This window comes from Carcharhinus amblyrhynchos, chromosome 7 (genome assembly GCF_965287045.1).
Source record: "Carcharhinus amblyrhynchos chromosome 7, sCarAmb.v2.hapA, whole genome shotgun sequence".
NCBI classification, from domain to species: Eukaryota; Metazoa; Chordata; class Chondrichthyes; order Carcharhiniformes; family Carcharhinidae; genus Carcharhinus; species Carcharhinus amblyrhynchos.
The window spans coordinates 52,816,396-52,835,018 of record NC_137330.1 but is presented as its reverse complement, the minus strand read 5'-3'; the positions used below and the strand labels follow the sequence as shown (position 1 = coordinate 52,835,018).

Genomic DNA, 18,623 nt, shown 5'->3' with positions numbered 1-18,623 from the left:
AGAAATCCATCGACATTAACTTGGATTTGGAGTGGTGTGTGTATATTTGGCCACAGCCAATTTGTGTACTTATAGGGATGCTGTGTTACTGAGATTAATATATTTTAAGCCGTATTTAGTAATCCATGTTAATCTTAAAATGTGTGTGTATTTGTTAAGATAAGGCAGGGGGAAGTAAAGGAGTTTGCATTATAATCCATTTTTTCACGCTTAATGAATGTTTCTTTTCTATTGCTAAACTTAATTGATGGTCCTCCATGTTTTCTAAACAAAAAGTAGAAGTGTCTTTTGAACCAGGGTTCCATTTTCATCATAAAATTACTTGGCTTTTCAACTTGAATGAGAAAAAAACTAACAAAACATTGTCATTTTTTAAAAATCAATTTATTTCAACAAATTGAATCATTTATAGAAAATTGGCATTTACAGTATTTGTTTTTTTATATCTAAAAAAATCTGCAACTTGCTCTACAGAAGCAAAGTGGAAAGTAGAGTGTACATTTCACACTTCCTGATTCAGCACTGCGACACGGCTGCATGCAGTGGCAGGTTTGCATGTAAGCCAGACCGAGCAGGAATGTGAACACGCACCCCAGGATTTCAAAGAAGTTTCTACTGATGGATCTCTTCTTGTCCACCTGGGAATAACATTGGCGTAGGAAATCATTACATTATTTTGATATCTCTTCTATCATACCTGTAAGGACTTCTAATAGTCCCAGCATGTTAAAAACCAGACCACAATGAACCAAGTATTGCATTTTGTACAACAGTTCAGACATGTGGTAGTACAACCAAGGCAAAACTAAAATTAGAAGTCAGAATGAACAAATCTGGCAACACAACACTTTAACCTCTACTGAATAAAGATATGTGCAATGACGTTAAAACTATGCAGTTAGGCAACACTTGAAATGAGCAAATATTTGATTGTAGTTTTAAATGTTAAAAACATGATGTATTTAATTGAGATTCACAAACTTGCATTGTGATAACAATTAGAATTATGCCTCAAATGCATACACTGTGCAAGGACATGCTGATTTTTTGCACTGACTTCTGAGAACCATTCCAAACAAAATATTTCACTACATGGCTTGGGTGTCGCATTGCACAATCTAATTTAAATACTACATTCTTTCCAATAATTAGTTCAGAACTGGCTAAACCCAAAATCTAATCCAGTTTACAGTACATTTTAAATTTATCCCAGCAAAGATTCACTTCAAAGTATTATTGACACCCTGCTGATCTGAAGTTGTTATTATTAACAGTTACTCAGAAACCAAATGCTGTACAAATTCTGAAACAAATATTAATAAAATGTACATTGACAGCAAATGTCAGAAAAAAAACTAAAACTATTATGTAATTAAATCAAGAAACAATACTGATATGCTGCTTGGGAGCCTGATCCAATAATAGGATGCTTGCAAAGAAAAAACCCAAACAGATCCTGCAAATGGAAGGATAGTTTGTCAGCATGTAGCACTTGAGGGAAACACCACATTAAAGAGAAAGCAATTGAAGTATTGTAATATCATATGCCACAGTCTATCTTAAGCTTATTACGCTTTCATGGAAGGAAAACAACGTACTGGGTGAAAAAGAATGCTTCTTGAATACATTCACTTGTATATTTTTCTGTACTGGGATCTCTTTAATGATTTATGTTTGTTGGATATGCTGTTCTTGATTCATGCTGTGTAGAACACATATTTTACAGTAGAATGGCAGCCCTATTGGGGAATTCTCTGATAGGCTTCATCCCTGGTCCCTGTAGGAGCAGCCTACACTGAAATGTCTGCTCAAATATTGCCAATGCTGGCTTCTGGGAAATGTTTGTATTGCGGTCGAGCTGTAACTGCTGAAGGATGAGCTTTGCAATTGTTCTTCCAATGTTATTTTAGATTAGTTAACCTAGCCTCTCAGAAATCAGATGCTGCACAAATTCTGAAACAAATTAACCTCAATAAAATGTACATAAAGCAAATGACAGGAAAAATACACTAAAACTATTTCATAATTAAATCAAGAAACAATACTGATATACAGCTTGGGATGTTGATCCAATAATAGGAAGCTTGCAAAGAAAAAGCCATAAATAGACCCTGTAAAAAGGATTGTTTGTCAGTGTGTAGCACCTTGAGGGAAACCTTTAAGAGAAAGTAATTGCGGGAGAGTCACTGGGTTCCCACCTGATGTGGCCAACTTTCTGACCTGAGGATCACTTGAATATTGGAGATAGCCTTTCTACCTTTTGCTGGGGAGTTGCATTGATTGGGGACAGCAGGAAGAGGAAGGCAGCTACTGAGCTAGAATCATAGAATCCCCACAGTGCAGAAGGAGGCCATTCTGCACTGACAACAATCCTACCCAGACCCTATCGCCATTACCCCATATAATTCCCCAGAACTAAGAGGCAATTTAGCACAGCCAATCCACCTAACCAATACATCTTTAGACTGTGGGACGAAACCAGAGTACCCGGAGAAAACACACACAGACACGGGGAGAATGTCACCCATTAGACAGTCACCCAAGACCAGAATTGAACCCAGCTCCCTGGCACTGTGAGGCAGCAGTACTAACCGCTCTGACACCGTGCTGCCCTTGCTTGGAGAAAATATTTTTTTCCATAAATATTTTATTCCTTCTGCTTTGGATCTGTGCATAGCCACACTTCAAGAATACTTCCACAATCACCTCCATAATTGAACCAGCAAGGCTCCCTCACCACTCTCACTAACCTTTGAATGTTAGATGCTGGAACCAAATAGATGTCCTATGCATCCAGTTTTTAAACTGAAACTAAAGTACATAACATGGTGGAGGCTGTGCTTCCAGGTAATTTGTGCAACTGTCCAAATATGGGTGACAATGTTTTTTGCCAACTTGCTGCTGTTCAGCATTCGTGGTGGTAGGACATTTTGGTGCTCATTCCAAGGGGAATAATTGGCCCTATCCACTTCAGGATCAAACTCAGCAGAAAATGAGTGCATTGTGGCCAGAAAATCTAGACACTGTCTGTATTTAACTAGGAAGCAAGTTACTAGATCTTGTCAAGAGATATAATTCAAAAGAAATTAAATTTCTTTATGGATCAGGCAAGATAACGGAACTTCAAATTTTAACCATAACTTCCCAATGACTACAATTAATACTCCAGAAAAATAACATCAGCGTAGACAAAATGGACCAACGAATGGGTCAGAGTTATTTAAAAGCAAATCTATAAACAAATCGGAGTGGATCAACAATTCATTATTTTAATTTCAGTTTCATACCAGAAATTTAAACTAATTAAACCTGATCCCATTAACCATTTGATATTTTTCATTAATAATATAAATGAGAATGCAATCAGCTGTTAAAGTAAACCAGAGTGCATGTTAATCTGCTGCCCATTGAACCTCCATATGAAGATATTACAGGCCAAATGAAAGTAATACCCTTGTGAAGATCAGTATATTAGGAGGCTTTCTGTCACAGAACTGAGACTCCTGTAATGTTTCTCAACATAAAAGCTATTTCACAGCAATAACCTTCTAGGTGAATATGTTGATATTTCACACTGACGCATGAGTATTAAATAAATTTGTAATGATAAACCAGCAGCATCATAAAGTGCCTTCTTTGTTTGAATTTCTAAATCTTTTGGTCTGGCAATCAATATATAGTGATACAATCAGATTTGAAAGGAACATTACTTGTGGCTATTCTTTGAAAAATTTTGCATACAATCAGAATGAATCTATAAATCTAACCTGCATACTTTGAAAAAGGATTTTAAAAAAAGCGGCTTAGAACTGGCAAACGACCAGTCACCTAGACAAATTCATTGTTACAACTATTAGCAAAAGCGACCTTGGATCATGCTATTTCAAAACTGGCTTGTTATTTATTTTTGGATATGTGGAGTACTTATTTTTAAAGATGTATTTCCAGGGTTCCAACAATCTTTCTGTACATAACTGATTGCTCAGAACCACCAGAATTTCCAAACCCATGGGCTACAGGACATCACCACTGGCCCCACTTTTTTGTATCTACTTAGACCACAAAGCTGAAAACACTGTATATTAAATATACATTAAGAATAGCGATTGCTATATTAAAACATAATATTATTGTTTAGGTTCCTCGTAATCTTCTCAGATATTGTAAGGTTCATGATCCAGGACCAATGGTTTCATTCAGCTGTGAATTCAGTTGGTGTGAATCAATCATTAGCACCTGTTAAGATTTCTTTTTCAATTCAGCGTGCAGTATAATTTCAAAGATAAACTGTGCATGTTATTCTGTAACGTTATCGAGTTGTTACACACCATTTCTTTTTGTTTGCATTGACTATACTTTTGACCATTTAGAAAGACACACCTGTCACAGAAAAATAATTAAAACACAAGAGATGACAGCTACATTTTCATAAGAATAAGCAAAAACAAAACAAAAACTGATTTGTATTCAGCTGAACTCCCAATCCCCCTGCAAGCTATAGATAGAAAATGTACATTCTTGGACCATAAATTTGCTGTGTTATTTATCCCTAAAATCCTCAAAGATTAGGCACGATTGTCAGAGATGTCAGTCAGTATACACAAAATAAAACAGTAATATGATCAGAAACATCTCCAAAGCCTGTCTGGCAGCTATCTTTCTTTCAGATTGCACTAGTTTCATTGTTGTTTGGTCCCCAGAGAGTGGAGTATTCTTGTTCTTCTGTGTTACAGCGTCGTCATGTCATGAATTACTTGGGGGGGCTCTATTTGAATACAACAGCCAGTTGTCACAGGCTTGTATGTATAACAATCCAGCTCAATTGTCTGTGGCAGATCTCTATAACCGTTCAATGTCCCGGTACTTTTTGCGCAGGATGGACACTTGGTCTTTGAAAAGGATAGGATCCAACCTCATTTGTGAGTGAATGAGAGGCATGAAGCCAAACCAGCTGGCAAAAGTGTTCATGCAGGTCTGGCGTTGTGCAAAATGATCTGGATCAGCCCAGCGGGAAGTCTTTGATCCCTGGAGAGAAAATGCAAAGGCAAAACTCAAAAATGAAAATTAAGCTAATACGGCCAGAGACCAAATAAGTTATTTAAAATGCTTCCAATACCGCTTTGAAAAGCTTCCATAACATCTAACAAGAGATTAAAGCCAATGGGATATTCCACACATTACAGGCATGAGATAAAGAAATACAAGAAGGGTCGTTATAACTTGTTCTAGCAGCTCAGCATTTCCCATGAAGGAATCATGTTTTCAAAAATTATCTTAAAAAAAAATACAAAGTAGGAAAATATGGCCTGCAACCTGTTAACTTGTTAAGTAGAAAGTTTGTACTTTAGTAGGCCGGGTTGTTATACTGCCTTCAATTTGAAGTCTATTGGAAATTATTTTTGATTGCAAAACTTGAACTGGTAAAAGAGAATCCTCTCTGAGAGATTATTTCAGTTGTATTTCAGTCATGGAACTTTAATGTTGAGATTTACAAGTTAACCTTAAATAAACTCTGTTTTTTCAGGTTCAACCCTAGCATTGTCCATACACCTGCCGACAAGTCAACAGTGTTGCTGTCTACCAAACAGACCTCTACCTACCAGAGAATGAACAGCAACTCTGACCCTACCTATCTCACCCCTGGACTATAACCCTACTACTGAACATCAAACTATCGTTTCAAAGTGTTAATTACTTCATTTCCTCTGGATAACTTCTGACATCTCATAATCCCCCAACTCTGCTTTTTTGAGAGTTTGGGGACTGGCAAACCTGCTCAGAAGCAGTGTAAATGCTCAGGTGCATACTGGGTACATGTGAAATTTTGAGGATTGAAAGATGGGGCAATACTACCCTGGAGGGATGTGGGGAAGTCACCTCAATTATTGGATGACCCCAGGATGGTTGGTCACCCTGCTCCCAACACAACCAAAATGACTGCCCTGGTAGATTCATTATTTTAGCCTATTTTAAGAACTTGCTGGACCCAACCATCTCGTCTTCACCACGGACATCCAAACTCTCTTTACCTCCACCCCCACCAGAATGGCCTGAAGACTCTTCTTCTGTGAACAGAGGTCTAACCATTCCCATTCATCATCACCTTCTTCTGCCAAATTAAACTTTTTTACACTGAACAATTTTCTTTTAATGCCACTCATTTCTTCCAAGTGCGAGTTGCTGCAATGGAAACATGTGTGGGTCCTAGCTATGCCCAGTCACTACCCTCGATTCTTTTTTATGTTACATTGATGACTGCTCTTCCCCCTAACTGGAAAACTTTGTTTCCAATTTTCACCCTTCCTTCACATTGACATAGTCCTCTCTCACTCTGCCCTTCAAAGAAGTTGATAAAGAAGGGTAGGAGAAACTATGAAGCTGGGCTAGCACTTAATATAAAAAAAAGCAAGAGTTTTTATAAATATATAAAAAGGAAGAGGCTGGCTAGGGTGAACGTTGGACCCTTAGAGGATGAGAAGGGGGACTTAGTGGTAGGGGATGGGGAAATGGCTGAGGTCTTGAATAACTTTTTTGTTTCGGTCTTCACGGAGGAAGACGCGAATAATTTGCCGGGTGTTAGTGATGGAAAGGTGGTAGGACTGGAGGGTCTCAATGACATTGTTGTTACTAGAGAGGTGGTGCTCAACAGACTGGAGGGACTGATTGTGGACAAGTCCCCAGGACCGGATGGAATGCATCCGAGGGTCCTGAAAGAAATGGCGGAGGTGATAGTGGATGCCTTGGTGGCTATTTTCCAGACATCGCTGGATTCTGGGGAAGTGCCGGAAGATTGGAAAGCGGCTAATGTTACGCCGTTGTTGAAGAAGGGTGCCAGGCAAAAGGCAGGGAATTATAGGCTGGTTAGTTTAACGTCTGTTGTAGGTAAAATGTTAGAATCCGTCATCAAGGAGGAAATAGCGAGGCATCTTGAGGGGAATTGCTTGATAGAGCAGACGCAGCACGGTTTCGTTAAGGGGAAGTTGTGTCTGACAAATTTATTGGAGTTCTGTGAGGATGTGTCTAGGGCGGTGGATAGAGGAGATCTGGTGGATGTGGTCTTTCTTGATTTTCAGAAGGCGTTTGACAAGGTACCTCACAAGAGGTTATTGCAGAAGGTAAGGGGGCATGGAGTTGGGGGTAGGGTGTTAGCGTGGATAGAGGATTGGTTGTCAAATAGGAGGCAGAGAGTGGGGGTTAATGGGTGCTATTTGGATTGGCGGTTGGTGACTAGTGGAGTGCCCCAGGGGTCGGTGCTGGGGCCTCAGCTATTTACCATTTATATAGATGATCTGGAGGAGGGAACCGAGTGTATGGTGTCGAAATTTGCTGATGACACCAAGATTGGTGGAACGGCAAATTGTGCGGAGGGTGTGGAGAGTCTACAGAAGGATCTAGATAGGCTGGGCGAATGGGCCAGGAAATGGCAAATGGAATTTAATGTTGGCAAGTGCGAGGTGGTCCACTTTGGTAGGAATAATGGTAGGAAGGACTATTTCTTACATGCGAAAAACTGCAGCAGGCGACGGTGCAGAGGGACCTTGGGGTCCTTGTGCATGAGTCGCAAAAACCCAGCCTGCAGGTGCAGCAGGTGGTCAGGAAGGCGAATGGGATGCTGGCCTTCATAGCAAGGGGGATTGAATATAAAAGTAGGGAGGTCTTGCTGCGGCTGTATAGGGCATTGGTGAGGCCGCAGCTGGAGTACTGTGTGCAGTTTTGGTCGCCGTACTTACGCAAGGATATTTTGGCCTTGGAGGGAGTGCAGAGGAGGTTTACTAGGCTGATACCGGAGTTGAGGGGGTTGAGCTATGAGGAGAGGCTGAATAAACTAGGCTTGTACTCGTTAGGGTTTAGAAGAATGAGGGGAGATCTCATTGAGACGTATAAGATGATGAATGGGATGGATAGGATAGAGGTGGAGAGACTCTTCCCGCTCAGAAAGGACAGTAGGACTAGGGGGCACAGCCTCAAGATAAAAGGGGGGAGCGGTTTAGAACAGAGTCGAGGAAGAACTTCTTCACTCAAAGGGTGGTGAATCTCTGGAATTCTCTGCCCGTTGAAGTGGTGGAGGCTGCCTCGCTAAATATTTTTAAGACGCGGGTTGATGGGTTTTTGATAAGCGAGGGGATTAAGGGTTATGGGGAGAGGGCGGGAATGTGGAACTGAGCCATGACAGATCAGCCATGATCTTATTGAATGGCGGGGCAGGCTCGAAGGGCTAGATGGCCTACTCCTGCTCCTATTTCTTATGTTCTTATGTTCCTTAACTTACTTCCTCGTCCCCATTTTTGGAAACACATCTATCATGAATATCCACTATAAGCCCACTGACTTGCACAGATGCTTAACTAAAGTTCCTCATAACCATTTCCTGCAAGGTCTCTGTTATATTCCCCCAGTTTTCTGCATTGCATTTGTTCTGATGATGTCACCTTAGCTACCAGTGCTTCTGATATGTTTTCCTTTTTTCTTAACTGAGGATTCCTTTCCACTGTCATTAGCAAGCCTCTCTGTCATGTCCCTTATATTTTCTGTACTTCTGCTCTCATCTCTTCTCCTCCCTCCCAGAACCACAGAAGGGTTACTCTAGTCTTCATCTTCTACCTCATCAGCTAACACATTCAAACAATCATCCTCTGTCATTGATCCTAATTTGAGTGTGAAGCCAAAAAAGACATCAAACCCTTCCCTTTCGGCATTCAGAAGGGACCGTTCCCTCCGAACAAGCTGGTCCGTTCATCAATCACCCCCAAAAATCCATTCCATTTCGCACAGCACATTACCATGTAATACCTGACCTTTTACCTCCTCCCTGTTCAGAGTTCCAAGCACTTAAGTGAATCGGTGATTTATTTGTTCTCCCTTCAATTTAGCAAACTATATTGGCTGCTCAGTTTTGGCGATAATGGGTATTTTATCCAGAAAGCTAGATGGTGAAGGGTATATCTAGAGCCAACTAGACAGACTTTTCTTCATAGAAAGACATTATAAACATGCACCTCCTAACCCACAATTTCAATCTTTTCCTATTTATAACCATAATTAAGTGCCCCATTTGAAGGAGTTACTACTAATCCACTGGAACAAAAACAACTTACAAATTTAAAAAAATCCATTTATGGAACAAGAGCATCATCGGCTAGGCAAATATTTATTGCCCATCCCTAGATGCCCTTGAGAAGGTGATAGTGAACTGCCTTCTTGAATTGCTGCGATCCCTGAGGAGCAGGACACCCAGACTGCTATTAGGGAGAGTTCCAGGGTTTTGACTGAGCAACAGTGAAGGAACAGTGACATATTTCCACTTCAATTTGAATTAAAATTACATTCTTGGAGCTGGTAATGCATCCCGGAAGCCATCATCAATACCACTTCCTCCCCCCAACCAGGTGCCCATTGTTAGCGAAAGGCTGCAAATGTATCAGCAGACATTGCATCCTCCCTCTCCAGCGACACCTGGGTGTGGACCTCTTCGTGGAAGGAAGGCACGCAGATTTGAGTGCCTGCTCTTTTTTATAGGAGTACAAGTAAATCCCCAGTAAATGCTCACCACCTCCAGAAAATAGGGCTGCACACTGGCACAGAGGTTAGCACTGCTGCCTAACAGCGTCACGGACCCGGATTCCATTCCTGGCTTGGGTCACTTCTGCAGGGTCTGCACATTCTCCCCATGTCTGTGTGAGTTTCCTCCAGATGCTTTGGTTTCCTTCCAAGTCCAAAGATGTGCAGGTTAGGTGGATTAGCCATGTTAAATTGACCCTTAGTGTCAGGGGGATTAGAAGGGTAAATACATGGGGTTGCAGAGATAGGGCCCTAGTGGGATTGTAGTTGGTGCAGGCTGGATGGGCTGAATGACCTCCTTTTGCACTCGGGACTCTATGAAATTAAACACAAAAGAAAAATAACGCTGGGTGAGACAAAACACAAGCTGGGAGGCCACTTTGTGGAACAGTTCCATTGGGCGGGATTTCACAGTCTCGCTCGACCCGAGACCAGAAAATCCTGCCCGAGGTCCACGAGCTTTCCCATTGTCTACCCCTTGCTTGCTAGAATTCCCATGGCAGATGGGATGGTAGAATTCTGGCGGCTAATTCTGCAAGCTTGTTCCTAAACTTCTGCTCAGCTGACATTTTAATTCACCGCCTCACTCCCAACCTGACCTTGGCTTTCTACACTGTTCCAACAATGCTTAATGTGAGTTCAAAGAACAGCACCTTAATGTTTAAATAGGCTGTTGAGGGCCTCCAGACTCAACATAGGTTCAACAATTCCAGAACATCTGTTCGTATTTTTCAAATGGCAGCTGACCATGATTCCGCTGTTTCCATTTACATCTCATCGAGAGACCTATCCTTCATTTCTTTACACGGTTTAGTACCAACACCTATTGCCTTGCACCAACAATCTTATCACTTAAACTCTCCCGCCTTTCACTCTATCTCAGACCTTCTTTATCTTTTTGCTTTTTCCTCTTCCTAGCCTATATCATTATTTAAAATCAGTTCTGATGAAAGATTTTTGACTTGAAATGTTAATTCTTTTTCTTTCTGTACAAACACGACTTGTCCTGCTGAATATATCCCAGAATTTTCTGATTTTATTACAATAAAAATTGTAATCATTATTTCTACTGGGTTATGGATCTCAGTGAAGAACGCTGCAACACAGGAAGAGAATGCTTCTGTGTTCTGGTTATCAGTTACAACAGCATGCAAATGTATCCAATGTGAGAATGGCTTCTCATTTCAGTACTAGGAATGATCTTCAAGCACCCCATATTTTAACAAGAGTTTTACAAAATAAAGCTATTCTTAGTGATGATGACCATGAAGCTATTATTTATTGTAAAAACGATTCTTTAGGGAAGGAAATCTGCCATACTTATCTGATCTGACTCTAGACCCACAGTAATGTGGTTGACTTTTAATTGCCCTCTCAAGTAGCCAAACAAGCTACTCCATTCAGGGGCAATTACGGATGCGCAGCAAATGCTGGATCTGCCTATGCTGCTCAGATCCCATGAATAAATCAAGAATAAAACTGATTTTGGTATTGATAACAACTATCTTGCAACTTCAAAAATGCTTTTTTTTATTTGATTGTTACACATGCTAATCCTGGAAAATCTCATCCTCTGCTTTCTAACCTTCATGTGAAGTGTTGGAAGTGCACAATGTGTGAAGCTCAAAAGGACAATTCAGGCAGCAATACGGACTTTGCTTTCCAAACAAGATGGAAGATGGCAATTACTTTTATCTTTAATGCAGTCTTAGAAAATTGAATTTCCAAGTCTACGTTTGCATGTTGCTCTTTTTAATATGCTTACAATTACACCATCAAAGTACTTTTAAGTGGTTCATTTGTTCTCAGGACAAGGATGATGCTAGCAAAACCGGAGTTTTATTGCCCTTCTCCAGTTGCAATGAAAAGGTGGTGGAACATTTCTTTAAACTATTGTTGTCCAGGTGCTGACAACAATATTATCCCACAATAATGTTTTTTTTAAATTCTTTCATGTGACATGAGCATGACTGGTAACCACTGCAGTTATTCTGTTGTAGGCAGAGCCACAGTGCCTTTTGGAAGGGAGTTCCAGGATTTTTGACCCAGTGACAATGACGAGACAGTAATATAGTTCCAAGTCAATATGATGTGTGGCTTGGAGGGGAATTTGCAAGTTGTGGTGTTCCCAGGCATTTGCTGCCCTTGTCCTTCTATGTAGTAGAGGTTGCAGGTTTGGAAGGTGCTGTCGAAGGAGACTTGCTGAGTGGATCTTGTGGGTGGTACACAATGCTGCCACTGTTTGACAGTGGTGGAGAGAATGAATGTTTAAGATCGTGGATGGGATACCAATCAAACTGGTTGCTTTGCCCTAGTTGGTGTTGAGCCTCTTAAGTGTTGTTGGAACTGAGCTCAGCTTAGTGGACAATATTCCATTGACTTAACATTTCTGATTAATGGTAATCCCCCAGGATGTGGTTGATGGCAGATTCAGTGTGGCAATGTCATTGAATGTCCAGGGGAGATGGTGAGATTCTGTCTTGTTAGAGATGGTCATTGCCTGGCTCTTGTGTTTTATTTATTTCCAAATATATTTTATTTATTTCTAAAAAAGTCACACACACTATAAATGATTACAATCACAACATTTGCAACAATTTCAAGATTCAATCAGTAAATGTGGATTGCTATGGAAGGCTGGGGAGTGGTTGAAGTCTAACTCCCCTTGAAGGACAGAAAGGGAGAGAGAAAGAGGATATGTGAGCCATGATGTATCAATAGGAAAGGAAGTCAGAAAGCTAAATCTTCATGTTACTTGCCACAAAACAGCCCCAGCCTGAACATTATACAGGTATTGCGCATATTGGCACACATTAGTTCAATATCTGAGAATTTGCAAATAGTGCTGAATATGGAGCAGCATGGTGGCACAGTGGTTAGCACTGCTGCCTCATGGGAATCTGGGCGGGATTCACGGAACTAGGGACCGTGGTTCAATTCCCTTTTGGGTCACCGTCTGTGTAGAGTTTGCACGTTCTCTCCGTGTCTGTGTGGGTTTCCTCTGGGTGCTCTGGTTTCCTCCCACAGTCTGAAAGACGAGCTGGTTAGGTACATTGACCCAAACAGGCACTGGATATTGGCGACTAGAGGAATTTCACAGTAACTTCATTGCAGTGTTAATGTAAGCCTCACTTGTGACTAATAAATAAACTTTAAACATTGTGAATCATAGTCAATATCTCCACTTATCACCTAGTGATAGGTGGAAGGTCATTGATGAAACAGCTGAAGATGGTTGGCTCTAGGACACTGCCCTGAGGAACTCCTGCAACAACCACAGCCATCTTTCTTAGCATTAGGTAAGACCAACTGGTGAAGTGTTCCTCCTGTTCCCATTGACTTCAGCAGGCCTTGATGCCACAGTCAAATGCTACTTCAATGTCAAAGGCAATCACTCTTAGCTCACCTCAAGTTCAGGTCTTTTGTTCATGTTCGGGCCAAGGCTGTAATGAGGTCAGGAACTGAGTAGCCCTCCTGGAACTCAAACTGAGCATCAGTGAGCAGGTCATTGCTGTGTTGGTGTCACTTGATAGCAGTATAAGGTTAAGTAGGAATTTCCAAGATCTGACCAGTGACTCAGAAGGAATGACAGCAAGAGCGGGATTTTATGGCCTTGCTCATCCCAAAACCTCCAACGACCTTCCTGTGGTTCTCCCCTGCCCCGCTCTGATTCCCTTGGCAGAGAGGACGGTAAAATTCCAGCCTAAATATTCAAGCTATGGTGAGACACAGGGGGCTTGATCACAGAATCACAGAATACTACAGTGCAAAACAGGCCCTTTGGCTCATCGAGTCTGCACCAACGCATGAAATGCCCTGACCTGCCTATCTAATCCCACTTGCCAGCACTTGGTCCAAAATCCTTAATGTTATGGTGTGCCAAGTACTCATCCAAGTGCTTTTTAAAGGATGTAAGGCATCCTGCCTCCACTACCTTTCCAGGCAGCACACTCCAGACTGTCACCATCCTCTGAGTAAAAAGGTTTTTCCTCAAATCCCCCTTAAACCTCCCGCACCTCACTTTTAACTTGTGTCCCCTCGTAACTGATCCTTCAGTTAAGGAGAACAGCTGCTCCTTATCCACCCTGTCCATGCCCCCCATAATCTTGAAAACCTCCATCAGGTCGCCCCTCAGTCTTCTCTGCTCCAAGGAAAACAATCTAAGCCAATCCAACCTCTCTTCGTAACTTAAACGTTCCATCCCAGGCAGCATCCTGGCAAATCTCCTCTGCACTCCCTCCAATGCATTCACGTCCTTTCTATAATGTGGTGACCAGAACTGCACACAGTATTCCAGCTGTGGCCTCACCAGAGTTCTATAAAACTCCATCATGATGACAATGGTATTCCCATGATTTTGGTGTACTTGAAAAAATTTGTGCTTTAAGGAGGTTGCAGAATATACTCACCAGACTGAGGTGACTGTTTCAATAGTTTTACATAGGGGTCGATTTTAGCCCCAGGAGGGTGAGAAGTTTAAAATAAACAGATTACTTATCCCCTCAGAACTCAATCCCTTCCATTATTTCTGATTTTAAGTTGCAGGGCTCTGCAAACAGATGGACTGTTTGCCTAAAACAGGCAGAAACCTAACCAAATTATATAAATTGGAATCCTATTATTTAGCAAGTCTGGAATTGTTCTGTAGTAGCCATGATGTGGAGATGCTGGCATTGGACTGGGGTAAGCAGAGCAAGAAGTCTCACAACACCAGGTTAAAGTCCAACAGGTTTATTTGGCAGCACTAGCTTTCGGAGTCTCAGGCTCCTTCATCAGATGAGTGAAGAGCTGTGTTCATAAACAGGGCATACATAGACGCAGACTCAATTTACAAGATAATGGTTGGAATGCAAGTCGTTACAGATAATCAAGTCTTAAAGGTACAGACAATGTGAGTGGAGAGAGGGCCAAGCCCAGTTTGATGAAACCTTTGATAAAGAAGCCTGAGAGTCCGAAAGCTAGCCAAATAAACCTGTTGGACTTTAACCTGATATTGTGAGACTTCTTATTGGTCTGTAGTCAGAGAGGCATCCCTAAAACTTTTCTTTTGTGGACCAGGAAGAGTGGGACTGAATCTAGCTCTTTGTTTACATGACCTAAACACAAATGTGCAAGGAAAGAACACATACATTCTTCAACTGAATGATTGAATCACAGCATTCATGAAGAAACCTGCATTTTGGAAGAATACTATACTGAAGTTAAGTTAAGACTCCTTCCTGCAACTTTCTGAATTACTGTCTGTCAATGAAATCAAACAATGCTGAATGACCATCTCAGTCACTTTATACTTGACACAATTTTCCCCCAATCTGGAAGTGACAATGTTCGATTGGATGCAAAACCCCTTTCAATGTCAGTTTGGCAACTTGGATTTGCCTGCAGCTGAAATTGAACAGCTTACTGAAATGTCATGCCAGTGATTTCTGAAAAAATGTAAGTTCCAGTTTCTGCATCAGAATTTCTGTTTGGTATCGGCTATCTGACATTGCACAACACACGTTGAAAGTGATGATTCCTTTTTCCAGCACGTATTTGTGTGAAGCTGAATTTAGAGTACTTCCCTGCCTCAGATCTTAATTTCGAATATCGATCAACCTTGGATATCTAATCTGAGTTGAGACGGGCAGTATCAACCATGCTGGCAGATTTTAAGAGCCTGTGTCTCAACATTTGTCCTATTAGGTCAGGTGAGTACATAAATTAACATTTTTACAAATTACTTTAAAATATAGATTTTCATACCTACGTAACGCATTTTACATCTATCTTCAATGTACAAACTTAAGTAATTAAATACTGAATGTTATCAAGTGGCTGTTTTGTTGGCATCGAGAGTGGTGTTCATTTTTAAGTACTTAAATGGTCACATTGAAAAATATTTAGGGAAACACTGGCCAAGAGACTCACCCACTTTTATTTCTCTTCTCTCCTCTGATTTATTTCCCCTTTGCAAGTTTTACCGAAACCTTCAATTTCCTTCCCTTAATCTCCACAATAAAGTGTCACTGTTTTTAAATGGTAGATATCTGAACTTCTAAGCTCCCCGTTAGTGTGTGGTTAATTTAAAGCAGACTTTCAGGGGTTTAGAAATACAGTATTAATTCATACACTTATCCTGGAAAATTTAAATATTCTGTCATTAACACACCACACAGTCAAGAAAGACACAATTAAAGAAAATAGTGCTCTTCTACAAGTATTAAACCAAATGAATAGTAACAGTTCACATGTTTGGCTTTTTGTAGGAGATCATTAGTTTGGGCTCTGATACAGAGGTGATGTTTTCAACTCTTGAATTATAATTCAGATGGGTCCAAAAAGCTGAAGTCAGATATCTGGATTGGTGCAGGACTCCTTCAAATAGATGAATATTCAGTAGGTTGTGAAACTTTGGGTTTTTCAAACCAGCAGGTCAACTTCTTCACAGATAAACTTGAATTTTGGAATCAGGCTGGAAAGTTTTAAAGATTTTGCAACCTTCTGGTTCTTAGAAGACAAAGATAGCACAGCCTTGTTGCTGCTGTTGCTCTGTCATTCTCATGCAAACTGCCTAGGTCTTTTCTGGGTCAACAGATCAAAACTCATTATCTCTAGTCAGTTTTGGTCACATGACCTGTACTGGCATTATCTAACCAGAATGGTTGGGAAGTGCAAAGACAATGCGACACAACAGGAGGTACTCAGTGCTCTTTCATATTTAAAGGTAACTGATCTGTTTAGCTCCTTTGGTGAAGCATTGTTCTTGGAAATGAGAAGTCTTGGGTCTACTGATTCTATGTTTGAGGTGGACTTCAAACAATGGTGTGTGTGAATTCCACAAATAACATTCATCCTGGTATGTCCATATCAGAGGAAGGTTACCACCCAACATGAGATAGTCTATGTTAAACAAGGAAGGGTCGCTTGACTGTTGGCAGGCATCAGCGTCTATATGTTAAAATATAAAAGACAGTTCCTGAAGATTCCACAGGAACACAGTCCATGTTTGAGCTTATAAATAGGACATAGCTTCATTGGACATGACATTAGATTCAGTAACAAATTCTTTTTTGATGCATTTCTTTTGTAATGGGTTAGAAAGAAACTGTAAAAGCTTTATTTCTCGGTCCCCTTTATTTATCTCTCCAGGTCAATTAATATTGGAAATTTCCTGTGATTGTTACACTTTTTTTAGTAACTTCCCTAATTTGTTTGCATTTTTTTCCTCCATCTCCTTTTCATTATTAGGTGATCTGCAAACTACAGCTATTAGTGTGATTGATCATTTATTATCTTTATCTGCATGGATTTTATCATAGAATCCCTACAGTGCAGAAGGCGGCCATTTGGCCCATTGAGCCTGCACTGATAACAATCCCACTCAGCCCACATCCCCTTAACACTACATATTACCCTGCTAATCCCCATGACACTAAGGGACAATTTGGCGTGGCCAATCAACCTGACTTGCACATCTTTGGACTACAGGAGGAAACAGGGGCACCCAGAGGAAACCCATGCAAACTCCACACAGACAGTGACCTGAGGCTAGAATTCAACCTGGGTCCCTGGTGCTGTGAGGCAGCAGTGCTAACCACTGTGCTACCGTGCCATCCCAATGTTTGTCTTACTGATGGCTACATCACAATTGGATGTTAAATAGCAGAGGGACAGTTGGTATTCTCCTCAATGGGATCTTCCTCAGCTTTGGAGGAATATTTTTCTCTGGCTGCTAACAGTGAGTGAAAAAGTTGGTGAATATAAAGTACAATAAAACCTTTTAAAATCATGTTGGCTTTTTAAAAAAGAACTCACATTAGTAAATAGAGGAAGGCATATCTATTGATGTTCAGATCCTGCCCAAAAGGTTTTATTCAATCTTCCAACAGTAAATCAATATCGTTGTGTGAACATTCTGATTATTATCACAACTCCAATTAGCCAGGTCATACCAAGTTATGAGACTGCAATAAAAAGTCATAACTTCCAACAATGCCGAGAAATAGATTCTTCAATTAGAATGACAGAGGTACATTTACTGGCTATTGTTGAAGTCTTGGTTAAGTTGAATTTTGAAGGTGTAAGTGAAATTTGGGCCATGATTTAGCGTTTGTGCTAGCTGTAATGGCCGCTAAATCTCACAAGAGGCTAAATATGGGAATTGTGCTGCCGAGATTTTAGTCCATGATCCACCCCCTTGATGCCACTGTCAGGTTCGTGCCCAGGAAGGGCGCAACTATGATTAATATATATTAGCTGTGTGATCACTACGCTGGGGGCTCATAGGTAAATATAGCCCTCAGGTGGTGAGTGACATGCCCCTGGAATCCTGGCAGTGCCAACCTCTTGGGAGCCCAATTGGGGGGCTTCCCATATTGTGTGGTTGGGAGGCTGGAGTGGTGGGGGGGAGTGGGGGTGGGGGGCATGTACCAATGTCATTGGGATGACGGAGTGCCTTGGTCCCAAGAAGGGGAGGGTCATCCCAATGCTTTTGGTTGGGGTTTGCCCCAATACTTGTCGGTTTTTGTGTGTCTGGGGGAGATCATTTATTTGTACTGCACAATGGGGCACTCTATAAAGACAGTACCCAACTCTGCGGGGCAAGCCTTGCTATAGCTCTATTAGGCCCCACCATGCCAGAGAGACGGCACAAACTATGCCCCAAGATCCTCTGTGCACTGAGTGAAAGCACAGCTGTATAGCTGGAGGACAACACACCAGTTTTCAGTCAGAAACTAACACAATTTTGGAAGGTTCCACCTTTGATAACTAGGTGACTATAGACCGCTACCATACATAGTCACAGGCATCTCATTTCTCCCCCTACTTTCTCTCTTGCTCTCTAAATGTGCTGACCTTTGTTAAAGTTAATTTATACCCTCCAATAGTTAGTCCAAGTGACGATTTCTCCATAACTACTCTTGCATGGTTAGTTCCACATTGGACAATTTTAGTAGCAGTTTAATCTCCACGTCTTAGCCCAAAAAAACTATTTATTTTCTTTTCTGATTAAATTAGGAACCCTTACTGACAGTCTTAGAATACATGCAAATAATGCTAATTGATTTTATTTCAAATGTTTA

At 41.0% G+C, this 18,623-nt stretch overlaps 1 protein-coding gene across 1 annotated transcript in view; it reads right to left on the bottom strand.

The window, feature by feature from the left end:
* Positions 1 to 526: 526 nt before the first annotated feature.
* LOC145344940 (exostosin-1-like) overlaps positions 527 to 18,623 on the bottom strand; it is a 571,757-nt gene continuing 553,660 nt past the window's right edge. The window contains exon 12 of the mRNA XM_080192309.1: positions 527 to 5,025. Within this exon, the coding sequence (XP_080048435.1) occupies positions 4,840 to 5,025 (186 nt within the window). The 3' untranslated portion in view covers positions 527 to 4,839. The remainder of the gene's footprint in view (positions 5,026 to 18,623) is intronic.